Here is a 19,363-nt window from a genome sequence, read left to right as displayed (position 1 = left end):
AATCGACACCCACCATCTTTTCATCGATTTCAAGGCCGCATATGACAGCATCTACAGGGGCGAGCTGTATAGAGCCATGTCTAGTTTTTGCATCCCTGCCAAACTCGTCCGTTTGTGCAGGATGACCATGGAGAATTCACGCTGCTCCATAAAGGTTGGAAACAACTTAACAGAACCTTTTGATTTCAAAAAAGGTTTTAGACAAGGTGATGCGCTGTCATGCGATTTTTTAACATCGTGCTTGAAAGAGTAGTGCAGAGCTCACACGTCAACACTAGAGGCACTATCTTTCAAAAACAAAAATTAAATTTTTTTAAAATACTATTCGAAGCTATTGCTGTCAACTTTGAGCACTAATTTTCAGCAACTTTAAGTTGCCGGGAACTTACAAGTTTCATGACATTTTCTATGGACAATTCTAGCCTCTTTTGTTGTATATCCTGGATAACTTCAAGAATTCCATATTTAACGCCTTAAATCAATTGGGGAGTTTTGGAATAGACCTTATGTTTCATGTGGTCCAAAGAAAAAAGTCTTCAGGTGTCAAAAATACAAAATTTCAGTTGTCAATTTGATTGAGATCATCTCTTCGAGAAATAATACGTTCACAAAAAATTTTCTGCAAAATTGCTGATATTTCGTGACTTTTGTGTTATGTACCGCCAACATTTTTAACACTTTCGAATGTTAACAATTTCAGTGTGTCATTCCAATTTTAGTAATGGGCAGTTTCTGTCTAACTACTGGCATATGCTGATGACATTGACATAATCGGAAGAACTCAGCGTGATGTCAATGGGGCTTTTGTGAGTATTGAGGCAGAGGCGGCAAAAATGGGTTTAAAGGTTAATGAGGGCAAAACAAAATACATGCTGTCGCGACAGTCGTCTAGAAAGGACATACAACACCGACGTTTTGGTCAAAACGTCACAATCGACAGACGTATTTTTGAGGTAGTCAAGGACTTCGACTTTTAGATGATTGAATTGACAGATAAAATCACGAAGTTCTAAGTGTGCATTTTGATTTGAACGCCAATTTTCATTATAAGCCTGAACACCTTTAACTTGTTGCTCGATTGCCTAACTTTCCGTAATTTAAATTGAATTTGCTTGAAATTGATAAATGTCAAATGAAATGCAGAAAAAACTTGACATTTAGGTTCATATTCATATTCAATATTGACCCTTTAATTAAGGGTTAACCCTTACTTGTATAATTTCACAGCACTAAATGCATTAAACTACGGGTGTCTAACAGAAATAACCATGCTTAACTGTCAAATATGTACTAAAATATAGATTTTATTTGTACATACATATGTAGGTACTTAAATACTAAATTCATGTAAAACGTAGAAAATGGACAGGTTCAGGTGACTTAAGGGACTTGAACGTAAGGCAAGTTTCTGATATCTAATTGGTCAGCTGACAAAACATAAACTTCCAATTAAGACAACTTTATAAGAAAGTTGACTGAAAAGGTAGCCAAGAAAAATCTCCCTAGCTATCAAGTCACGTCTACTTCTGTCAAAATGACAGTTGATTATGTCTGTTCATTCAACTGAAAACTGAAAATTATTACTATGTGATTTATTATGTGATGTGATTTATTTATATTCTGCACAACTTCCTTTAATGCTTTCGTCACTTTGGAAAAGAAATAAGTAATATTTTTCAACAGCGCAAAATACAAAACTTGTATCTATCCTCAGGAGTGTTTTATAGACAATAATGTTTATGGTAGTTTTTGTACAATGAACTTAACGTAGAGGTTTATAAAGTAAAGTTCTGAACTTGAAATTCTTGACACTTGAAAAACTAACTAGTTGCCTTAGTCAAAATTCACGTTCAAAGAATGAAGTTGACTGCAAATAAAGTCCCTTATGTTGTCTAAACCTGCCCAATCATAACAAAATTTCGCTTAACGTCATATTAATATTCATGGTGACAGCTGGCCAATCAGAAGCTCTGAAAACTGAAACCATAAATGCAGTGCTTATTTTTATGCGTAGAAAGCACGGAAAAATAACTTAATGTTTTTCAATTGGTTAAACCTGAGTTAGTTAACTGAATTATTATTTTAAAAATTCTGAGCAACAGTCAAAAATATTTCAAGAAATTTAATTTCATAAACATTATTTTTCCAGATATTTTACTTTTAAAGGATAATTCATATTATAATTTCATGGTGCGGTCAAATATGAATTCTTGTTTTCCTTTAGGCAAATAAATAAAGAATAACATAATAATAGATTTAAAACCATTTAATTTAAAATATATATTTATTTAGTACTTAAATTTACAATTATATTAAAAAAGTATTTACACAGAAAAAGTATCTTTGGTTTGGTTTGTTTGTTGGTTTGTTTTTCCTTTTTAAATACTTGCACACACTAAACTAAAAATCACAAAATATTCAAAATAGTCTACTTCACTAAAATTGCGGTGGACCTTTGACTTTCTTCGAAACAGACACTCGATATCGGAAGACTGGCCTAAATACATTGACTTCTGCTAGTTCCAAGTCATTAGGATTTTCATCGTATCCATTATCTGAGGATGCTTTGTTCTCTAACAAAGAAGTCGTTAGCACAAAATTTGAGTCTTCTTCTAGGGCACGCGTCAGCAATTGGACACTCAAACTATCTCCGTCATTATTTGATGAATCGATTCCGAAGTCACTCAATGGATATGGGTATCCATCAACTATTAAGATCATTCCACAAACCAACAAGATCAGCGTCTGCTAGAATACAAAACAATTTATTTATCAACAATTTTGTCCCAAGTTTAGTTCCAGTAATATTAAAAAACATACCACAAGAACTTTTGACAGCATTTTGTTTTGTTTAAAAAAATAACTATCAGCAGTAGTATAAGAACTTGCTTTACCGACTTGAGATAAGCTTTGGCTAAACATTTTGTATTGTATTTTGCTTTTATAGGCCAAAACTAACTTCGTGATAGAATGTAATTAGATCTAGTTGTAAAGAGAATCGCCCTCCTATGAATAGTTAGCGACTTAGTGTGAATTGGAACTATGAGGTCTGAATCTATTGCAATTAACAAAATATTTACACGACGGAAGTGTGACTTGACTAATTGGTAGAAATGCAAAATAGGATTTGCTTTCTGCTTTGTGATGGTTGCATTTTCGGAAGATACCTAGAGAGATATTTGCTCTACTTTAAGTGATAGTGTAAACCTATCGGAGATTAGACCAAAACAGAATAAAATAATATTGATTGGGTGATTCATGAACTCAAAGAATAGAATAAGAAACTTGTGATAGTGAGTCAGGTAAGGAACGTCGCAGAAATGTTGTCATCGCTGAGAATTTGATATAATATTAGTTTTGATGCAACGTGCATTTGTAAACTTGTGAAGTTACATAGAATTTGTTATTATTGTTTGCTTATTAAATTATTATTATGAAATGGCATTTACTTTTAAATTAATAATTGATCTTGATAGATAACAGCACTTAAAATGCAAAAGGAAGTGAGGCTTGTCACATACTAACCAACTTAAAGTTGCTCAGCCTCGCAACTTTTGGTTGGTTAGAGTTCAATACCATTGTCTTACACGGAAGAGCGCCCTCTAGGCAACTAAATTTCAAGAAACTTAAATCTACAAAAACACAAATTAAACATTTTAAAATGGTGTTCGAAGCTGTCAGCTTTGAGCATCAATTTTCAGTTGCCGGCCAGAGTCTTAAGATGTCAAAACACAAAAATTCAGTTGTCAATTTATTTATTCGAGAAATAATACGTTTGCAAAACATTTTCTGCAAAATTGCTAATATTTCTCCGCTTTTGTGGTAGCGCCAACATTTTTACCACTTTTGTATGTTAACAATTTGTGCGTGTATCATTCCAATTTTAGTAATAAGCAGGTGCAGCCGATATAAGGGAAGGGACTTAAAAGTTATGAAAGTTTCTATTATCTGATTGGCCACTTGACAAAAAACTATCTTGCAGTTAAGGCAATTTTATTGAAAAGTTGTCTGGAAAGTGGACTAGAAAGTTAATCAAGAATAATCTCTCCAACTATCAAATCAAGTCTTCTTTCGTCAAAATGACAATTGATGGTGTTTTTTTCACTCAACTGAAAGTTGAACATTACTCTTTGATTTATTTATTTTCTGCACAACATCATTTAAATCATTCTGTAAAAGAGTTCGTTGTCAGTTTGGAATGAAAATAAGTAATATTTCTTTACAATACAAATGATGGGCTTGAAGTTTGCCTGAAGAGTGTTTTGTAGACAATAATGTTTTTGGTAGTGTTTGTACTATGAACTTAAAGTAGAGGTGTGTGAAGTAAAGGTCTGAATTTAAAATTCATGCCACTTGAAAAACTAATTAGTTGCCTTGGTCAAAATGTACGTTGAAAAAATGCAGTTGACCGCAAATGACGTTGTGTGAACGTGCTCAAGACTTATTTTTTGGTTGTCAAATGTCAAAAAGTGACACTTTCAAGAGTGACAGTTCTTCTATTGGAAAGTTGGATAATATGGTTTAAATATCAGGATAAATAAAACCAATAATAAATTTTCCATATTTTCCGTTCAAAACAGACGGTCAAAAATTGTAAAAAGATCACACCATCATCTTGTAGCTTCTTGTAGTTTTGTCTGTCACTTTTGACTTTGACAGATCATTGCGCCTTATTGTCTGTTATTGTATTTCGCAACATAACAATCGATAGTTACATCGAAATTTATTGTATAATTTTGTTTTTAAAATAAAAAATGTATTTTATTTATTTCAATGTTGTACCTTTGAAAAATATCAAAATTCTTGTTCTGATTCCAATCTGTCCTCTGTCTTATACACATTTTTTTTTCATTTAATTAGTGGCACGTGATATTTTGTGTCATTATTTAACTTTATCAGTGACACCAAAATAGTCAATAATTTAAAAAGTCAACAATTAATGTTGACTCATAATAAATTTTCAAGATTTTATTAAGTTCTAAAAATAGAATTTTGCACTTCTCTGTTAAAAAAAAGAGGAAGTTACTATACCAACTACATTTATGTACATACAGAAATTATTCATATAAGTTAAGGTCTTGGAGAGTGATGTCTTCATTAATTTACATAAATATAAAAATATAGTAGGTATCGTGATTGACGTCAAAAAATTGGTGTAGCACGCTTAAGAAAAAATTAACTCGATTGTGTTATGAATGTTACGACCTTATGATGCATTCATCGAAGTTAAAAATGTTAATAAGATATTTGGAATAATCAAACGTGAAGATGATAATTTTTTAAGATATCGGCAACACACACGCGAATGATCGGTTAACAGAAAGTAGCAAATATTGAAAGATATTGAGACTATGTCCAAAAAACGAATATTTTTTGACACTAGCCCTGGTAAGGATCAAGTATTAGTACAATTCCTTAAAGTACTTAAATTTGTTAACTACCAGTTCTAGTTCCATTTTCTTGTACTTGTGCTTAAAGCTTTAAAGCACCCGTGTCAGGAATTGTACTTGTACTTTTCAAGCTCTTTGTAAATCTTAAAGTTTTTGATTTCCATTTAAATGAACTAAATTACAAAGGAAATTAAAAAGAAATTATTAAAAACAAGTATGCACAATTCTCTATAATGGTTTTAAGAAATAATAAACAAAGTTTACTTAACCAATGAGTACACGTTTTGCCGTAAGTTAAGTAACTATTGTTACTTAAGGCAATAATATTTCAATATATTTTGACATTTTAATTTTTTAGGTTCAGTTTTTCATTAGTTTCTCTAAGAGTACATTTAGAAAATCGTAGAAGCTTTGTTACGTTTGGTGTTTTAACGTATTTAAATTCTTAAAAATCCATAAACTTATAAATCACTTCACTTTTGGTCACTTATGCAAAATTTGTTCTCTGTCAAAATTACTCCACAAAGTCGTGCGTACATCTGGTGTGTATATTTTGTACTGAAATATTTCATAAGAACATTCCTTCTCAAAGACGTCAATATAATAAATTTTATATTTATTTATTTACTTTTTAAATCAGTACATTTTATTATGTTCCGAACACGATTTGCACAGCTCTAATGAGTGGAATATCCCTAACATATTATGAATATTCATTGTGGAATTAACAAAAACAAATTTTCGCACATTTTAGGAATTTTCCATATTTGTAAATGATATCACCGACAAAGAAAAGAACAAATAGAAAACTTGTCATTGTTCTAGATTCTGAAGACGTACAAGATATCGAAATACTTTGATGATTGTTAATAAAACTTTTAAGTTTGCTCAGAAGTTTTTAATTTTTCTGCAGTGTGTAAGAGTAGTTATTATTTTCAAAAGAAAAATTATAATACTGACCGAAATTTGTTTAAGTTTAATTAAAATTATCAATAAACAATTTACAAAATTATATAAATAAATAAATTTGAAAATATTTATTCGAATGTTTAACGATAATTGTAATACATTTAGTACTTTTATATGAACTATGTCAAAAGGTTTGACGTATATTTGAAGATTTGTGTTAATTTTGGTAAATATGAAATGTTTTTGAAATATAGAAAATTTAACAAAATATTTTTCATAAAGCAGTCTAGACTTTGTACTTTTTTGTGAGAGATTTGTTTAAACATTTTAAGCCAAGTTCAATTATGTTCAAGGCCAACAAAATATATACATCGTGATTAAGAGTTTATTAGGTAAGCAAAATATATGTATGACGAATGTGTCAATCTTTTTAAACTGCGAAAACAAAAGATTCATATTTGTATCATGGTGAGGTTCCCGAACGAAGAACTTTCAGAATAAACTAAGGATATTACCAAAAATCAGGTTATAACAATAAGGGCTGATCTGTTCAAAGTGGGTTAAATGTAAGCTCTGATTCCGACATGTGGTGCTAACAAATCAACGAGGGGATCATGAAATAAAGACAACTTAAAGTCAAAGAACTTCCACTAAGAGCATTAACGACATAATTTCATGGTCTGTAAACTGATATAATAAAAATTAAAATTATGCAATTTACTATGAGACTACAAAATTTTAAACCTTTACTAACTAGTAAATTGCTAAATGCCTTTTATTAAAACTCTATCATCCAAACAGGTCTAAAAAGTGACAGTTCGTGAAAATAAAAAAGCAAACACGTTCAAAAAGACCTACTAATTGGAATTTCCAAATAAAGACTTCAAAAGATAAATAATACAAACCAAATATAAAATAACATGTTATTTTAATTTTCTAACAGCGTTTTTTGAAATATCGTTTTTGAAACCGAAAAAAACCCACTTTCCTCACACTCAAATACAAAAAATACAAAATATTTTTTTTTGTCGGCCGAACGCTGAAATATAATTTTTCTTCCTTCAACCCTTATTTTTATTTTGAGATAAAGCGAAAAAAATAATTATTTTTATACATTCCGTTATATTTTTCAAGTAAGGAATAGAAACTAGATTGTAATCTCTTAGTGAAATTTTGGGGCCCTCAAAAGGGCTAATTTGGAAAAATCTGAAGTGAAACTTATCAGATTAAAAAATCTTCAACTTCTTTGGGTAAGCTTGATGAATTGCTTTTTTCAATAATACGAGCGTTCGACAAAAGAGGGTCCAAGGAAAACAATTTATTAAATCAGTGTTGGTCGCAATTCTTGATATTTTTCGGATTTTTCTTTCCCCTTTACATTTTAACCTCTTTGCTTTTACTTCAGCAGATTCTTCAGTTAACTGGCCTATGGGTAATTGGGTAATATAGCATGTTGGACGATTTGTCCTAAAGGAGGATTGAAATATTTAAAATAAATAGAAAAATCGTTTAATTTTATGTAACGAATCATTTAATTCACTCGTATTGTATGTAAACATTAACAATGTAACGACATACATTTCTTTTTTTTAAATTAGTGTATATTTTGCCTACATACCTTTTGTACTGAAGCAGGCATTGGATACCAAGGATATTCATTAACAATTTCTTTGAAATTTTCCAAGGAGTACTTTTTAAATGCATCGATGTTGATAGCACAGCAAGAAGCCAAAGTTTTCAAAATCACGGCACATTTCTTCAAAATTGACTTTCTGATTCCTCGCTGATGATAGTGGAGGGTTTGCAAAAAAATATCGAGCAGTGTTTCCATCAGTAGAGTTGCCTCAAACCTGTTTTGGTTTATCAATAATATGGCCGGTTTTCTCCCTGAATCCATTTTGAATTCGCGTTTTCTGCCTTTCGAAGAGCGGCTTTTCATCTGAGCCTGTTCGCCATTTTTTGAATTCAGTGCGATACGCAAGATGAATACAAAATTCAAAAAATTTATCCTCGCATGTAATGGAGATATGTCGAAATCCAAGCTGTCTGCGTTAGTTGTTATTTTTGCAAGCAACCTTGAATATCGTTCATTGTAGAAGGTTTGGCTCCACAATTATAGCATACCTGTTGTGATAGGTTGTCTGTCAAAGCGTTACAAGCCTTTCCTTTCATCATTGTAAGCTTTAATTCATGTTGCACAAACTCCTTGGTATCGAGAGATGCAACAAAAGTGCTTGACCTGATTTGATCTTGAATGAAAAGTTGAAGGGGGACATATGACGTAATGAACATGTCACTATCGCTATATTCCTCCACTATTCGCTGCTTGTACTCGGACTGTCCACTACAGCCATCAAAACCCCACTTTCCAATTAGCGTTAAATTGCACGAGCCTCCTTTAAGATTACTACTGCCCTCTCCAAGCGAGTCAACGATCCGTTTTGCATTGTGGTCTAAAAGACCTTGAAGAGAAATTTCAGCTGATGAATGGAATATTTTCATTTCCTTTGGATCTAGGGAATACTCATTGAATTCTACTGAAAAATGGATCATTATTTTTGGGCCTGAAATATTCAGTGGCATTTAGCCAATCTTCATTCTTAGTTAAGAAATAACAGTCATTTCTTGAAGCCTTGTGCCATCTTTTTAAAAACGACTTGCACAGGCTGTTGATCTTTTTTTCTATATTATTAGATTTTTCCAAGTTGTAGATTTTAATAAAGGCATTCAACGTTTCTTTATACTTGGTAGGATCCAAAACATTCTTCAAGTCACGCCAAACATTAAATAAATCATGTCGTTTAATAATAATTAAACTTGGATCTAAAATTATAAAAGAGGCTGGGATGCGACCCACACTGATAACTTCCCATCCCGTCTGTCGATTTGTCTTGATTAAAGGTTTGTCTATATGTACTCGTATCAATTTTAACCACACTTGCGTACTATTTTTTGTAGATTTTATTTTTTATGAAAAAAACGGACTGTTGGATTTTTATATAAAAACTACTGAATATTGAAAACAATATTTTCTGTGAAATAAAATAAGTTTTGAAGCCAATATTTTTAATTTTTGAAAAGCTATTTCAGCTATTTTACCAAATGTTGAAAACAATATTTCTTATAGGATAAAATTAGATTGAAGCCAATATTTAAAATTTTTGAAGAGATATTTGAGTCGAAAATCATTTGTAACCAACTGTTGTTTATTTTTTTTTTTCGGTTTTTAATTTTTCGTAAAAAAACTGTCAATTCGATTTTTTTTAAAACTTTAACTGAATGTTGACAACAAGATTTTTTGGAAGATAAAAGTAAATTAAATCCAATGTCTCAAAGTTTTGAAAAAAAATTTGAGTCGAAAATCAATTTTTACCAACTTTTATACATTTTTTTTAGGTTTTTATTTTTTGTAAGAAAATTGTCAATTTGATTTTTCTCAACATTTTTCAAAATGTTGAAAACAATATTTCTTATAAGATAAAATAAGCTTGAAGCCTAAATTTTAAGTTTTTGAAAAGATATTTGAATCGATATTCAATTTTTACCAACTTTGAGTAATGTTTTTTTTAGATTTTTATTTTTTATAAAAAAACTGTCAATTCGATTTTTCTCAAAATTTTATCATATGTAAAAAACATTATTATTCGTTGCACAAAATTGTTTTAGAGACGAAAACATATTTCAGTCGTAAAATTTTTAAGGTGCCAATTTTTTTTTTTCAGTTTTATTGATTTATAAAAAAAACCATTATATTAATTTTTTTTTCAAAAAATATACCTGTTTGGTACCACGTTACAGTATAATAAATAAAATTTAATTCAAGTCTCTAGCGTTTTTGGTTCGTAAGATATTTAGGGTTAACCAAAATGTTCAACTTTTTTTCAAACTGCTATAGTAAAAAACCACCCACGCAATTTTCTTGAGAGCCCTTTCTGCATCTTTCTGCCTTATTATCTGTATATAAAAATGTATTTGAAGTTGATATCTCTTCTGGTTCTTGAGCTATGGAGGACGAAAAAAACGTCGCGAACGTACGGACGTACACACGCACGTCGAGAAATGTCAAAATTTTCAATTTGACGAATCGGACATATTACAATAACTTCCTATGGGAAGTTAAAATATCTCTGTTGAAACAAAGCGTAATTTTCAACATTTTAGCACATTTAAGCAAAAAAATTTATAAGGGGAAAATAGGAGACATACTCATAGAAGCTATTGAAACTTGAAATTTATAAAAAAAAAACACAAAAAGTGATAAGCTCACATATTGAATAACAGTTTTAAAATAAAATTCCAGCTAGTTTCACACTGAAAATTATCTTAAAATTATATACATACATACTTTGTTCATTACTTGAATTGCTATAGTTATTGTTTAACATTAATATATGACTATTTTTAAATTACCAAAAACCGAAAATTTAAACTTTGCCGAAATTGAAAAAACCACCCAACTTGCAGTAAGAAAACAATTTAAAGAAAATACTAGTTTGGGATTAAAATGTTCCGTTATTATAGGTAACATTTTCAAAAAAAATAAACAACTTTGACCTTGAATTTTCGACTTTTAGTCTACTAGGTGAACCACTTTGCGCCGTTGCCACATGCCACACAATTCTAGCGAATAAAGTAAAGACCGTTTCTAAGCAGATACACCTTTAATTCTTAAAAGAATAATTATTGTACAGACGTCATATGAGAAATTTGTTAAGAGTTAAAGTACCTATTCCATGATTTTAGGGAAATTGTTAAGAGATAGTAGGATGTTAAAATCGTTTAAGATTATATTAATCAGCTTTTTAGTCTAGTAAATTACTAAAAATGAATTTAAAAATTTACTAAATCCTTTAAAAATGAACGCTTTTATTTTAGAATTTTACAAAAGGGCCATTTTACTGGGTTATTTTTGTGGAAAAAACTTAAAAATACTTCGTACTTCTTTTAAAAGTAAAAATTTGCTTTCAATACTTTTTTGAAACTTCCATATTTAAATACATTATGAATTATAGAATTTTTAAGTAAATTATAGTATTTTTAAAAACTTTCTAAAGCATCAAAAAAAGTATGTATGTATGATTTCATATTGAATTAATTGGTCACGAATATTAGAATATCATGAAAAGATGCTTTGGGTTTTTTGTATTAGTTTAACTTAAAAATAATAATATAGTTTTCTTAAAACATTACAAAAATTAACGCATTAACTTGTTATGGTACATTATTTTTAAAATTCATATTTCCTTGTTTAATCTACTGCAAGGACTCGATACTCGTATGCATTAAAACATAAGAAAAGGTCAAAAAACAAAATGTACGAAATATAATCATACTTATTACAAGTTCAATGTTTTGAATAAATAGATAATGAACTTATTGTTATTTTTGGAAATAAAAACAAACTACATGACACGGAAACAAAGCTTTGAGGGTTTCTGTGGTGTATGAGTGATATTTTGTGTGTATTATTTGTTAAACAAATTATGATGACACACGATTTTTATTATTGGATAGATAATTGTTTTATACTTGAGAACTAAATTAATGCATACATAAAATAAAGTTAGATATTTGGTAAATTAAATAAATGTGACCAACCAAGAATTTTTGTTGTTGTATTCGATTAAAAATGAAGACCAAATTGATAAACCGATTATTTTAAATAAGAATTCCAATTTCGAAGTTTGACATTAAACTTTAAAAGTCTTAAAAGCAAATGTTAGCTTGATGTTTATAAACTTTAAATGAAAGCTGGCATATTGTTAGTATAGAATAGCTTGTATTTTTTAGAAAATCTATACTCAAAGTTACATTACAGAAAAAAAAAAACAATTTCACAACATTTGATTTTATTTATTTTCATTAATTTTCTAATTAAATTCCCAAGCTATAAAGTGTAAGTGATTGAATTTGGCTAAGAGAATTAAAATTCATTATTTTTGATAGGGTTTAATAAGAAGTTTTATTATGAATAGTTCGTTATTTGGATAGCTGTCCCTTTTAAAGCTGTAATATTTTGGCACTTTACAAGTAAAAACTACACCATTAATAAAAACTAAAAACAAAATACTCAAATTCTTCAATATCACAAAACGAATTAAAATACATAACGATTTTAAAGTACTTGAAGAATTGAACGCATTATCAAATACGGACAATAGTAATTTAAGTAATTTTTAAAGAGGTTCGGGACACTCTAAAGGCCGAAAAAATAATTTAAAAAAAAAAAAAAATAGAAAATGTATACAAATTAAAGAATTGTGGTTTTATTAAGCATATTGCTTAAAATAATTTCTATTGAAGCGATTAATTTCAAAACTTCGGGGAGAGTACGATAACTCAGGCGACAAAGTTTAATGACTGATTTGTATAAAACAGTTAAAACCAAGAATTTTTTTTACTATGGGAGAGGGAGGGGTCTATCTCACCCCTTAAGGCGGCAGGGGTAATTTAAAAAAATATGTACGTTAAATCGAAAATAATTATTAAATAATATTATTAATACTAACAACTAAGATTTATACATTTTCTTAAAGACAAAGTCTATTACCTTGTTTTTAAATCATGTCAAAACTATGCATAGTTTTTGAAAAAAATTGCTTTAAACTTAAAATTTGTGCAAAAAAAAGTTAAAAAAAATTTTAAAGTGCAATTTTTTAAAACTTTAAAATTATCTGCTATTGTTTTTTTTTTAAGAATGTATTACTCTTATTTTTTTGATCACAAACTGAAAACTAAATAATTGTCTGTCTTCTAGTTCTTGAGAAAATTGAAAATTACCAATATAATTTAATTTTCAATTCTTAAAGGGGTTATGACACTCTCGAGGCCGAAAAAATAGGTTTTTTTTAGAAGAAACTAGAAAATGTATCGAAATTAATAAATTGTGGTTTTATTAAGCATATAATTAATTTCAAAATTTCACTTTTTCAGCGTTTTTATGACGTTTTGTCTTTAAGGTTCCACTGTCGAATTACCAGGTTCTGTTTATAATGAATCAATAATTTTGTTTACATTGTACAAATCAACTGCTGAAAAAGTACGTAAGATTTTTGTGATATATTAATTTTTGTCCAAATGGCGCACTTCTAAAGTGAAAAATGTAAAATTTACTTTCGTCACATAACATACAATGCCGCTCATCTGATTAGGTTCACTTTTTTGTATATTACTGTAAGACTCTATGGTGATGATCCATTTAGGTTATGTATGGGTTATGTATGGAAGAAATTCAGAATTGTCCCTTAAAGCTTTCCATTATTCTCACTGACCAGCTTAATTTAATTCATTACAAAAAAAACTAATCCCAACAAATTAAAAAAAATATATTTTTTATCAAATAGGCAGAGGTATAATAATCTATATTAATAATGTGTATTGCTACCTTTCTTTGAAATTGTTTCAAAAATTTGATTTGGAATTAAGTCTTACAGTGTTTTGCAGAGAAATCTTTGCACACACTATCTTTATTAACTCGTTTAAGGAAAGAAGTCCCCAAACTTCTCATCAGGTGATTGCGGATGTCATATACATAAGTAAAAGCTTCTACAGCTTCAACAGAACCCGAGGCAGTTCGCAGACTTCAACTTGGCGAATTTTGATTCGGGACTTGGGTCTAGACCCCTACAATATCCAACTAACCCAGGAGCTTAAAGTTGATAACCATAGACAACGCTACTGATGGGCTTCGAATCGTTTGGAAGAGGACCCTAATTTTTGTCGGTATCATTAGTGACGAGGAGCATTTTCGGATGAAAGGCTGTGTTAACAAGCAAAATTGCCATATATGAGTCCTCAAAAAGTTACCGTTTGGTGTGGATTTCGGGCCGGAGGCGTAATTTATCCATACATTTTTGAAAACGACGTTAGTGAGGTGGGTAACCGTCAACAGCGAGCGCTTCATATAACGATGAAAACTAATTTCTTTTGGCCCAAAATTAACCATATGGACGACATGTCATTTCATCAGGACAAGCTACACGGGAAACTCCACAACATCTTCCCGCCCTTATTGAAAAACTCTAAAACTCAAATGTTTCGTCAAGAAAATTGCTCCCCATACAATGGCACTACCTTCACAGCTATGCAGACGGCTTAAATAATGTTTTTTTTGTGAAGGTCCTGAAAGTAATTGTTGTAGCCCCCTAGACCTTCTTTGTTGAATTTATTTTATTCAAAAGTGATGACTCGCTTCCATTTTAATTTCCACGAATTGGTTTTTTTTTCTTAAATGTTTTGCACTCTTGATAATTCGTTTGACCTAGGCCAAACTACACTATACTAATTTTTGACGCAGTATCATGCGAATTTGAAGCAGCTCTGTTGATTGACCGTCTATCGGTCATTGATCTGGCCTATAAGTTCCATCTTTCACATCTATCCCGTAGTTATCGATGTTCCGCAAATAATTACCAACTAAATTTAGGCTTCTTTAAAATTCAACCCTAATTCATATAACGCATTTACTTTTTCTTTATGTTCCTCGTTTAAGGATTTTTGGCGACCCATTTTTTTTTTCATCTTTAACGCTTTCAAACAATTCGATTTACCTAAAAAATTTAAATTTTAGTTTACATATATAACCCACGAACATCAATTAAAAGTTATTTGATTGCTTTTAACCCTATTCAGAGGAGCCTTTAAGGAATATCGTTTAGCAGATCAGTGAGAATACCAGTAAGGTTTAATAAACAATAGTTTATCCCAAATGAAGCGAAAACCAGGCAGACATTTCGTGGCCTTACATATTCAGAGATTCTTGAAGAAATGTACAAAATACAGCGAACCTATTCAGATGAGCGGCAGAGAAAATCCTAAGAACTCCAATGGAAAATGTTCTTTTAAAGACATTATTCCAAATTTAAAGTCAATCGTTTGAAAATTTTTCGAGTTATGAGTCCGTCAAACTTAAAGAAGGCAGTATTGTGATAAAAGTTTTTAAAGTTTTGAATAGTAGAAAATCATATAAAATAATTGTGCAAAACCTGTCATACAACAATTTGAAGATCGAGTACTTTCAGGTTTTTCCCCGCCATAACATTCTGGCATATCGTTTTTGAGATTTATAAAAAATAGATGGTGCAACAGTCCATTGAGAACTAGTTCCTAGTGACTTACACCTATCAACCATTCCTGTGTGGGAGTAATGACAGGGATGGAGGGGACTTACAGTTTTAAGCACTTTTAATAACAAGAATTACTTTTGGAGGATTTGTCAATTTCTCTCAAGAGGCAGTACCAGTGAAATGAACTTCAGGTGGCACAGACAGGAATTAAACCTATGACCTCTAGCATGACAGTCATACGCATTAACCATCACGCCACGGGTAATGCCTAACTCCTTAAGGAATTGAAAGTCGATTAATTTAACTTCGAGGTAAAACTCATTAAAATGAAAAACGAAATAAAGAACATTTTTAAGTATCATTCTTTAAGATGCAAAATTAAGAAAAAGTAAATATAATGATATATAATACCAGTAAAAGTATTTACTACAATTTCAGTAAGCAAATATAAATATATGTCCTATTATAATTTGCACCATTTCACATCGCCGATTTATCGTTCATCCAACTTTTACGCATTAAACTTCCTATTTCACTTAACATTGTTCATACAACCAATTAGAGTATTTGCCTGCGACTCACTGCCACTGCGATGTGATTCAATTTCTCTCCAGTACAGAGCGATATGTACAATAACGTTTAGCTTCTGAGTCTGAGTTATAAGAAAAACAACATGTGAGCGTCAAAAGCGTTAATGGATTTTTGTAAATCAATAGAACGTCGTCGACTATATAAGGAAAAGGTTCTGAAAGAAATGTTATCACAATTGGATTGGCAGTATTCGGAAAAGTCAAATATATCTAGACGATTATTTTTAGATACCTTCGAGAGTTTCAAGTTTATATTCAGAGTGTTATTTAAGGATTGGATCGAAATGAAAATAACGGTAAGAATTATTTTTCTTGAAGGTTATTGAATTGTTTAACAACTTTCGATCTTTTACAGTTAATTGTACTCTTTGCACTGGTATGCATCTTAACTAGGGCATTGGGTTATCCCCAGAGCTATACAATTGATCGGTTTGATAGAAATTATGGCGGCGGATTCGATGACTCACATCAGGTTGATGATTACAGAAATAGCCGACTTAGAAGAACTTACTATGGTGGACCTGGCGATGACTACCACCGTGGCTACTATTCATCATATCAACCCTACAACAGAGCACCAGTTCCTCTACGCAGAGAGGATACCAATATCGATAGGGCATTGAAGTTCACTCCACTTGTTCGGTATAAGTCAACAAGGACCAAGCGCAAGAAGTTGTTTGTACCAAATCTTTGGGGTTAAGAGTGGAATAAGGCTTCCAAAAGATAAGACGAAAAAAAAAGGAGGCGAAATCTATGAGAGGATAGACTGATGTATGAGATAGATCAAAACAGTTATTGTTGTTGAAAGTATAGTACCTATTATAAGTTTGAACCTGATGTGTACCTAATCTATTTTTAAATACCATTTTTTAGTGTGTTCTAAAATATTTACATATTCTACTATTATTCTGATTCCCAATAAAAATAATTCAAAAATTATAATTTTTTGAGTTTGATTGATTTGACGGTTAGTGGGCCAAGATTCAATCGGTTTCGATAAATTGGATTTGATTTAAATTCTTTGAGTGAAACACCATACCATGAGTCATTTAAGATAAGTATGCGACTAATTGTGTGTATTAAATACAAAAAGAGCTGAATTTCTACCCATACTGGTAACTTCCTATTTTGGTACGCTTAAAAATGATATTTTTTGTTAGCCAAATTTTTAGAACTTCAAGAAGTATGCAATACAAAAAATAAAGTTTATGCTTTGTCGAGATATTAAAACTGTTAAGTGGTATTATTTGAAAACGGTATGAATTGAAATAACATTCTACATACCTTGAAACGTCGAGAAATTTTTAAAATTCTCTACAATGGATTCCGATGGGAAGTTTAATGTTTAAGCTAAGTTTTAAATGTTTATAGCCAGCTACATATTCTAACATCAAATCTCTTTAACGCTGAATTTTAAGAAAAAATATGTGTGCATATTCCGACAGTCTTAAATGTTATCTAAGGTTTGAAGTTGCACACCCAGGATAACGAAATACTCTAGACAGATAACCTCGACCTATTTCAACACATCTCTATGAAATTAAATTTGTATACAGCCCTTAAAAAATTAGTTTCAGGGTTTTGTTAGTGGGGAATATTTCCTTGAGGCCTCTCAGACCTTTTCCATAAATTGTTTAGATGCTTTTAAAATAATGCATATCTATATCCTATACTTAATTTTATTTACTTCAAAAGCTATACTTCCTTAGGGGTAGACTTATATCAGATTTTTTTAAAACAGTGATGGATACTGGACAGGTGTCCAGAGAGTATTTCAACCAGAAAACAGAACTGTTGCTGTCAATTCACCGATATTGTAATTAAAAATTGTGTGTGATCAAAATTCAGTAAGATACTATATAATGGTCATACTGATGTATTCTAAACTTGTTTATTTCAAAATATTGGTAAACAAATTAAAGTTGGTTGTTATTTCTAATGTAAGGTTTTTTTTTGTTGGGAAAAAAAATGGTAATGGTTAATCTTTATAATTTCCGCTAAGAAAATCATAAATGATCCAATAGAAAACGTGGAGTTATTTTTTAAATGCGATATTATCAAAAGAAATATATTTAAAAACGTACAAACCCTGATCGAGGAGAATAAAGGCATTTTGCGATCTTTATTGAAAACAAAACTAAAGTAAAGCTATTAACTTAGATAGCAAGGCCCTTGCTGATTTAAAGCTTTCCCTCTATAAGATTGCCAAGGAAATTATTAGTTCAGTAACAAATAAATGGAAAAAGTCTATATCTGCAGTATTAAAGTATTAGCTTGATAAACGTTTGCAAATTATTGAATTTAATTATCGAAATGCGTGCTCTGTTAAGGAAGTTCATCGCGCGCTTCTTCCATTTTATGGTCAGTTTTTACCGAAAAATTGTGTTCAGCGACGAAGCTCATTTTTGGCTCAATGGGTATGTAAATAAGCAGAATTGTCGATTTTAGAGTGAATATCAGCTAAAAGCATTACAAAAGCTGCTAATGCAAAAAAAGTCACAGTTTGGTGCGGTGTATGGGCTGTTGGCATCATTGGACCGTTCTTCTTCAAAAATGATGTGAATCGTAACGTAACTGTGAATGGTGAGTGCTACCGTGAGATGATATCCAACTTTTTTTTGCCCAAAATGTAAGAGCTTGACTTGCATGACATGTGGTTTCAACAAGACGGTGCCGCATACCACACACCACGCGCAACAATGGACTTATTGAGAGCCGAGTTCGGAGAACATTTTATTTCACGTTCGGGACCGGTCAGTTGGCCGCCTAGATCGTGCGAATTAACGCCTTTAGACTGTTTTTTGTGGGGCTATGTTGAAGCTCAGAAATACAGAAAAGCCCGCTTGAATTCAATTGACGCATTGGAACACAACATTGAAGCATTTATTAGTGAGATACTACCCAAAATGTTGGAAAGAGTATGCCAAAATTGGACTAAGTGGATGAACCATTTGAGTCAACATTTTCAAACATTAAATTATATGGACCGTACCTACTATCGATTCAAATAAAGATTTCATGCATTTTTCTGAATTGTTTGTGTTTTTGTTTTTGGAAAACTTTCCTATAGCTTTTAAAAAATCAGCCTTTATAATCTAAATAATTTTGTTTTAATGGATTTATTAAAATTCATTACTTTCTACACTCATTGTGCTAAAAAAATGTTTCTATAACTAATCTTAAGTGTTCTAAATGAGGACATCACTTATGGTTTTGTTACCATAATGCCTTATTAATCAAATACTCGTATTTTGCAAAGTTATTTGTAAAATTATTTGAATGACTTAATGTAAGCATGATGAAATTTGGTTAACTCTAACAATTTCAATTTCTAAGTTTGACAACCGCTTAAAACGTTTTTAAAAACGGTTTTGCATATTTGGAATGGGCTAACGTATAAAACTATGAT

General features: G+C 30.7%; 2 protein-coding genes across 3 annotated transcripts; one reads left to right on the top strand and one right to left on the bottom strand.

The window, feature by feature from the left end:
* Window positions 1–2,251: 2,251 nt before the first annotated feature.
* LOC129951739 (uncharacterized) lies at window positions 2,252–3,281 on the bottom strand. Of its 2 annotated transcripts, none has more exons than XM_056064047.1 (2): window positions 2,821–3,281; window positions 2,252–2,748 (listed from the first exon to the last, which is right to left on the bottom strand). In XM_056064047.1, the coding sequence occupies exons 1-2, from the start codon at window positions 2,920–2,922 to the stop codon at window positions 2,437–2,439; spliced, it is 414 nt and encodes a 137-aa protein (XP_055920022.1). In that variant the 5' UTR covers window positions 2,923–3,281; the 3' UTR covers window positions 2,252–2,436. The 2 variants fall into 2 exon arrangements, with proteins under 2 accessions (XP_055920022.1, XP_055920023.1); XM_056064048.1 differs by having other exon boundaries at window positions 2,252–2,745; window positions 2,821–3,262.
* A 12,762-nt stretch (window positions 3,282–16,043) lies between these two features.
* LOC129951640 (uncharacterized) lies at window positions 16,044–16,896 on the top strand. The gene is made up of 2 exons (XM_056063887.1): window positions 16,044–16,250; window positions 16,310–16,896. The coding sequence occupies exons 1-2, from the start codon at window positions 16,059–16,061 to the stop codon at window positions 16,652–16,654; spliced, it is 537 nt and encodes a 178-aa protein (XP_055919862.1). The 5' UTR covers window positions 16,044–16,058; the 3' UTR covers window positions 16,655–16,896.
* The last annotated feature ends 2,467 nt before the right edge of the window (window positions 16,897–19,363 follow it).

This window comes from Eupeodes corollae, chromosome 3 (genome assembly GCF_945859685.1).
Source record: "Eupeodes corollae chromosome 3, idEupCoro1.1, whole genome shotgun sequence".
NCBI classification, from domain to species: domain Eukaryota; kingdom Metazoa; phylum Arthropoda; class Insecta; order Diptera; family Syrphidae; genus Eupeodes; species Eupeodes corollae.
This window is presented reverse-complemented; position numbering and strand designations above follow the sequence as displayed.

Bases quoted from the DNA above. Each gene is read 5' to 3' on its own strand.
- LOC129951640 (XM_056063887.1), top strand. From the start codon at position 16,059: ATGGATTTTTGTAAATCAATAGAACGTCGTCGACTATATAAGGAAAAG. The intron at 16,251-16,309 runs GTAAGAATTATT...GATCTTTTACAG, and splicing joins GGATCGAAATGAAAATAACG to TTAATTGTACTCTTTGCACT.
- LOC129951739 (XM_056064047.1), bottom strand. From the start codon at position 2,922: ATGTTTAGCCAAAGCTTATCTCAAGTCGGTAAAGCAAGTTCTTATACT. The intron at 2,749-2,820 runs GTATGTTTTTTA...TTTGTATTCTAG, and splicing joins TGCTGTCAAAAGTTCTTGTG to CAGACGCTGATCTTGTTGGT.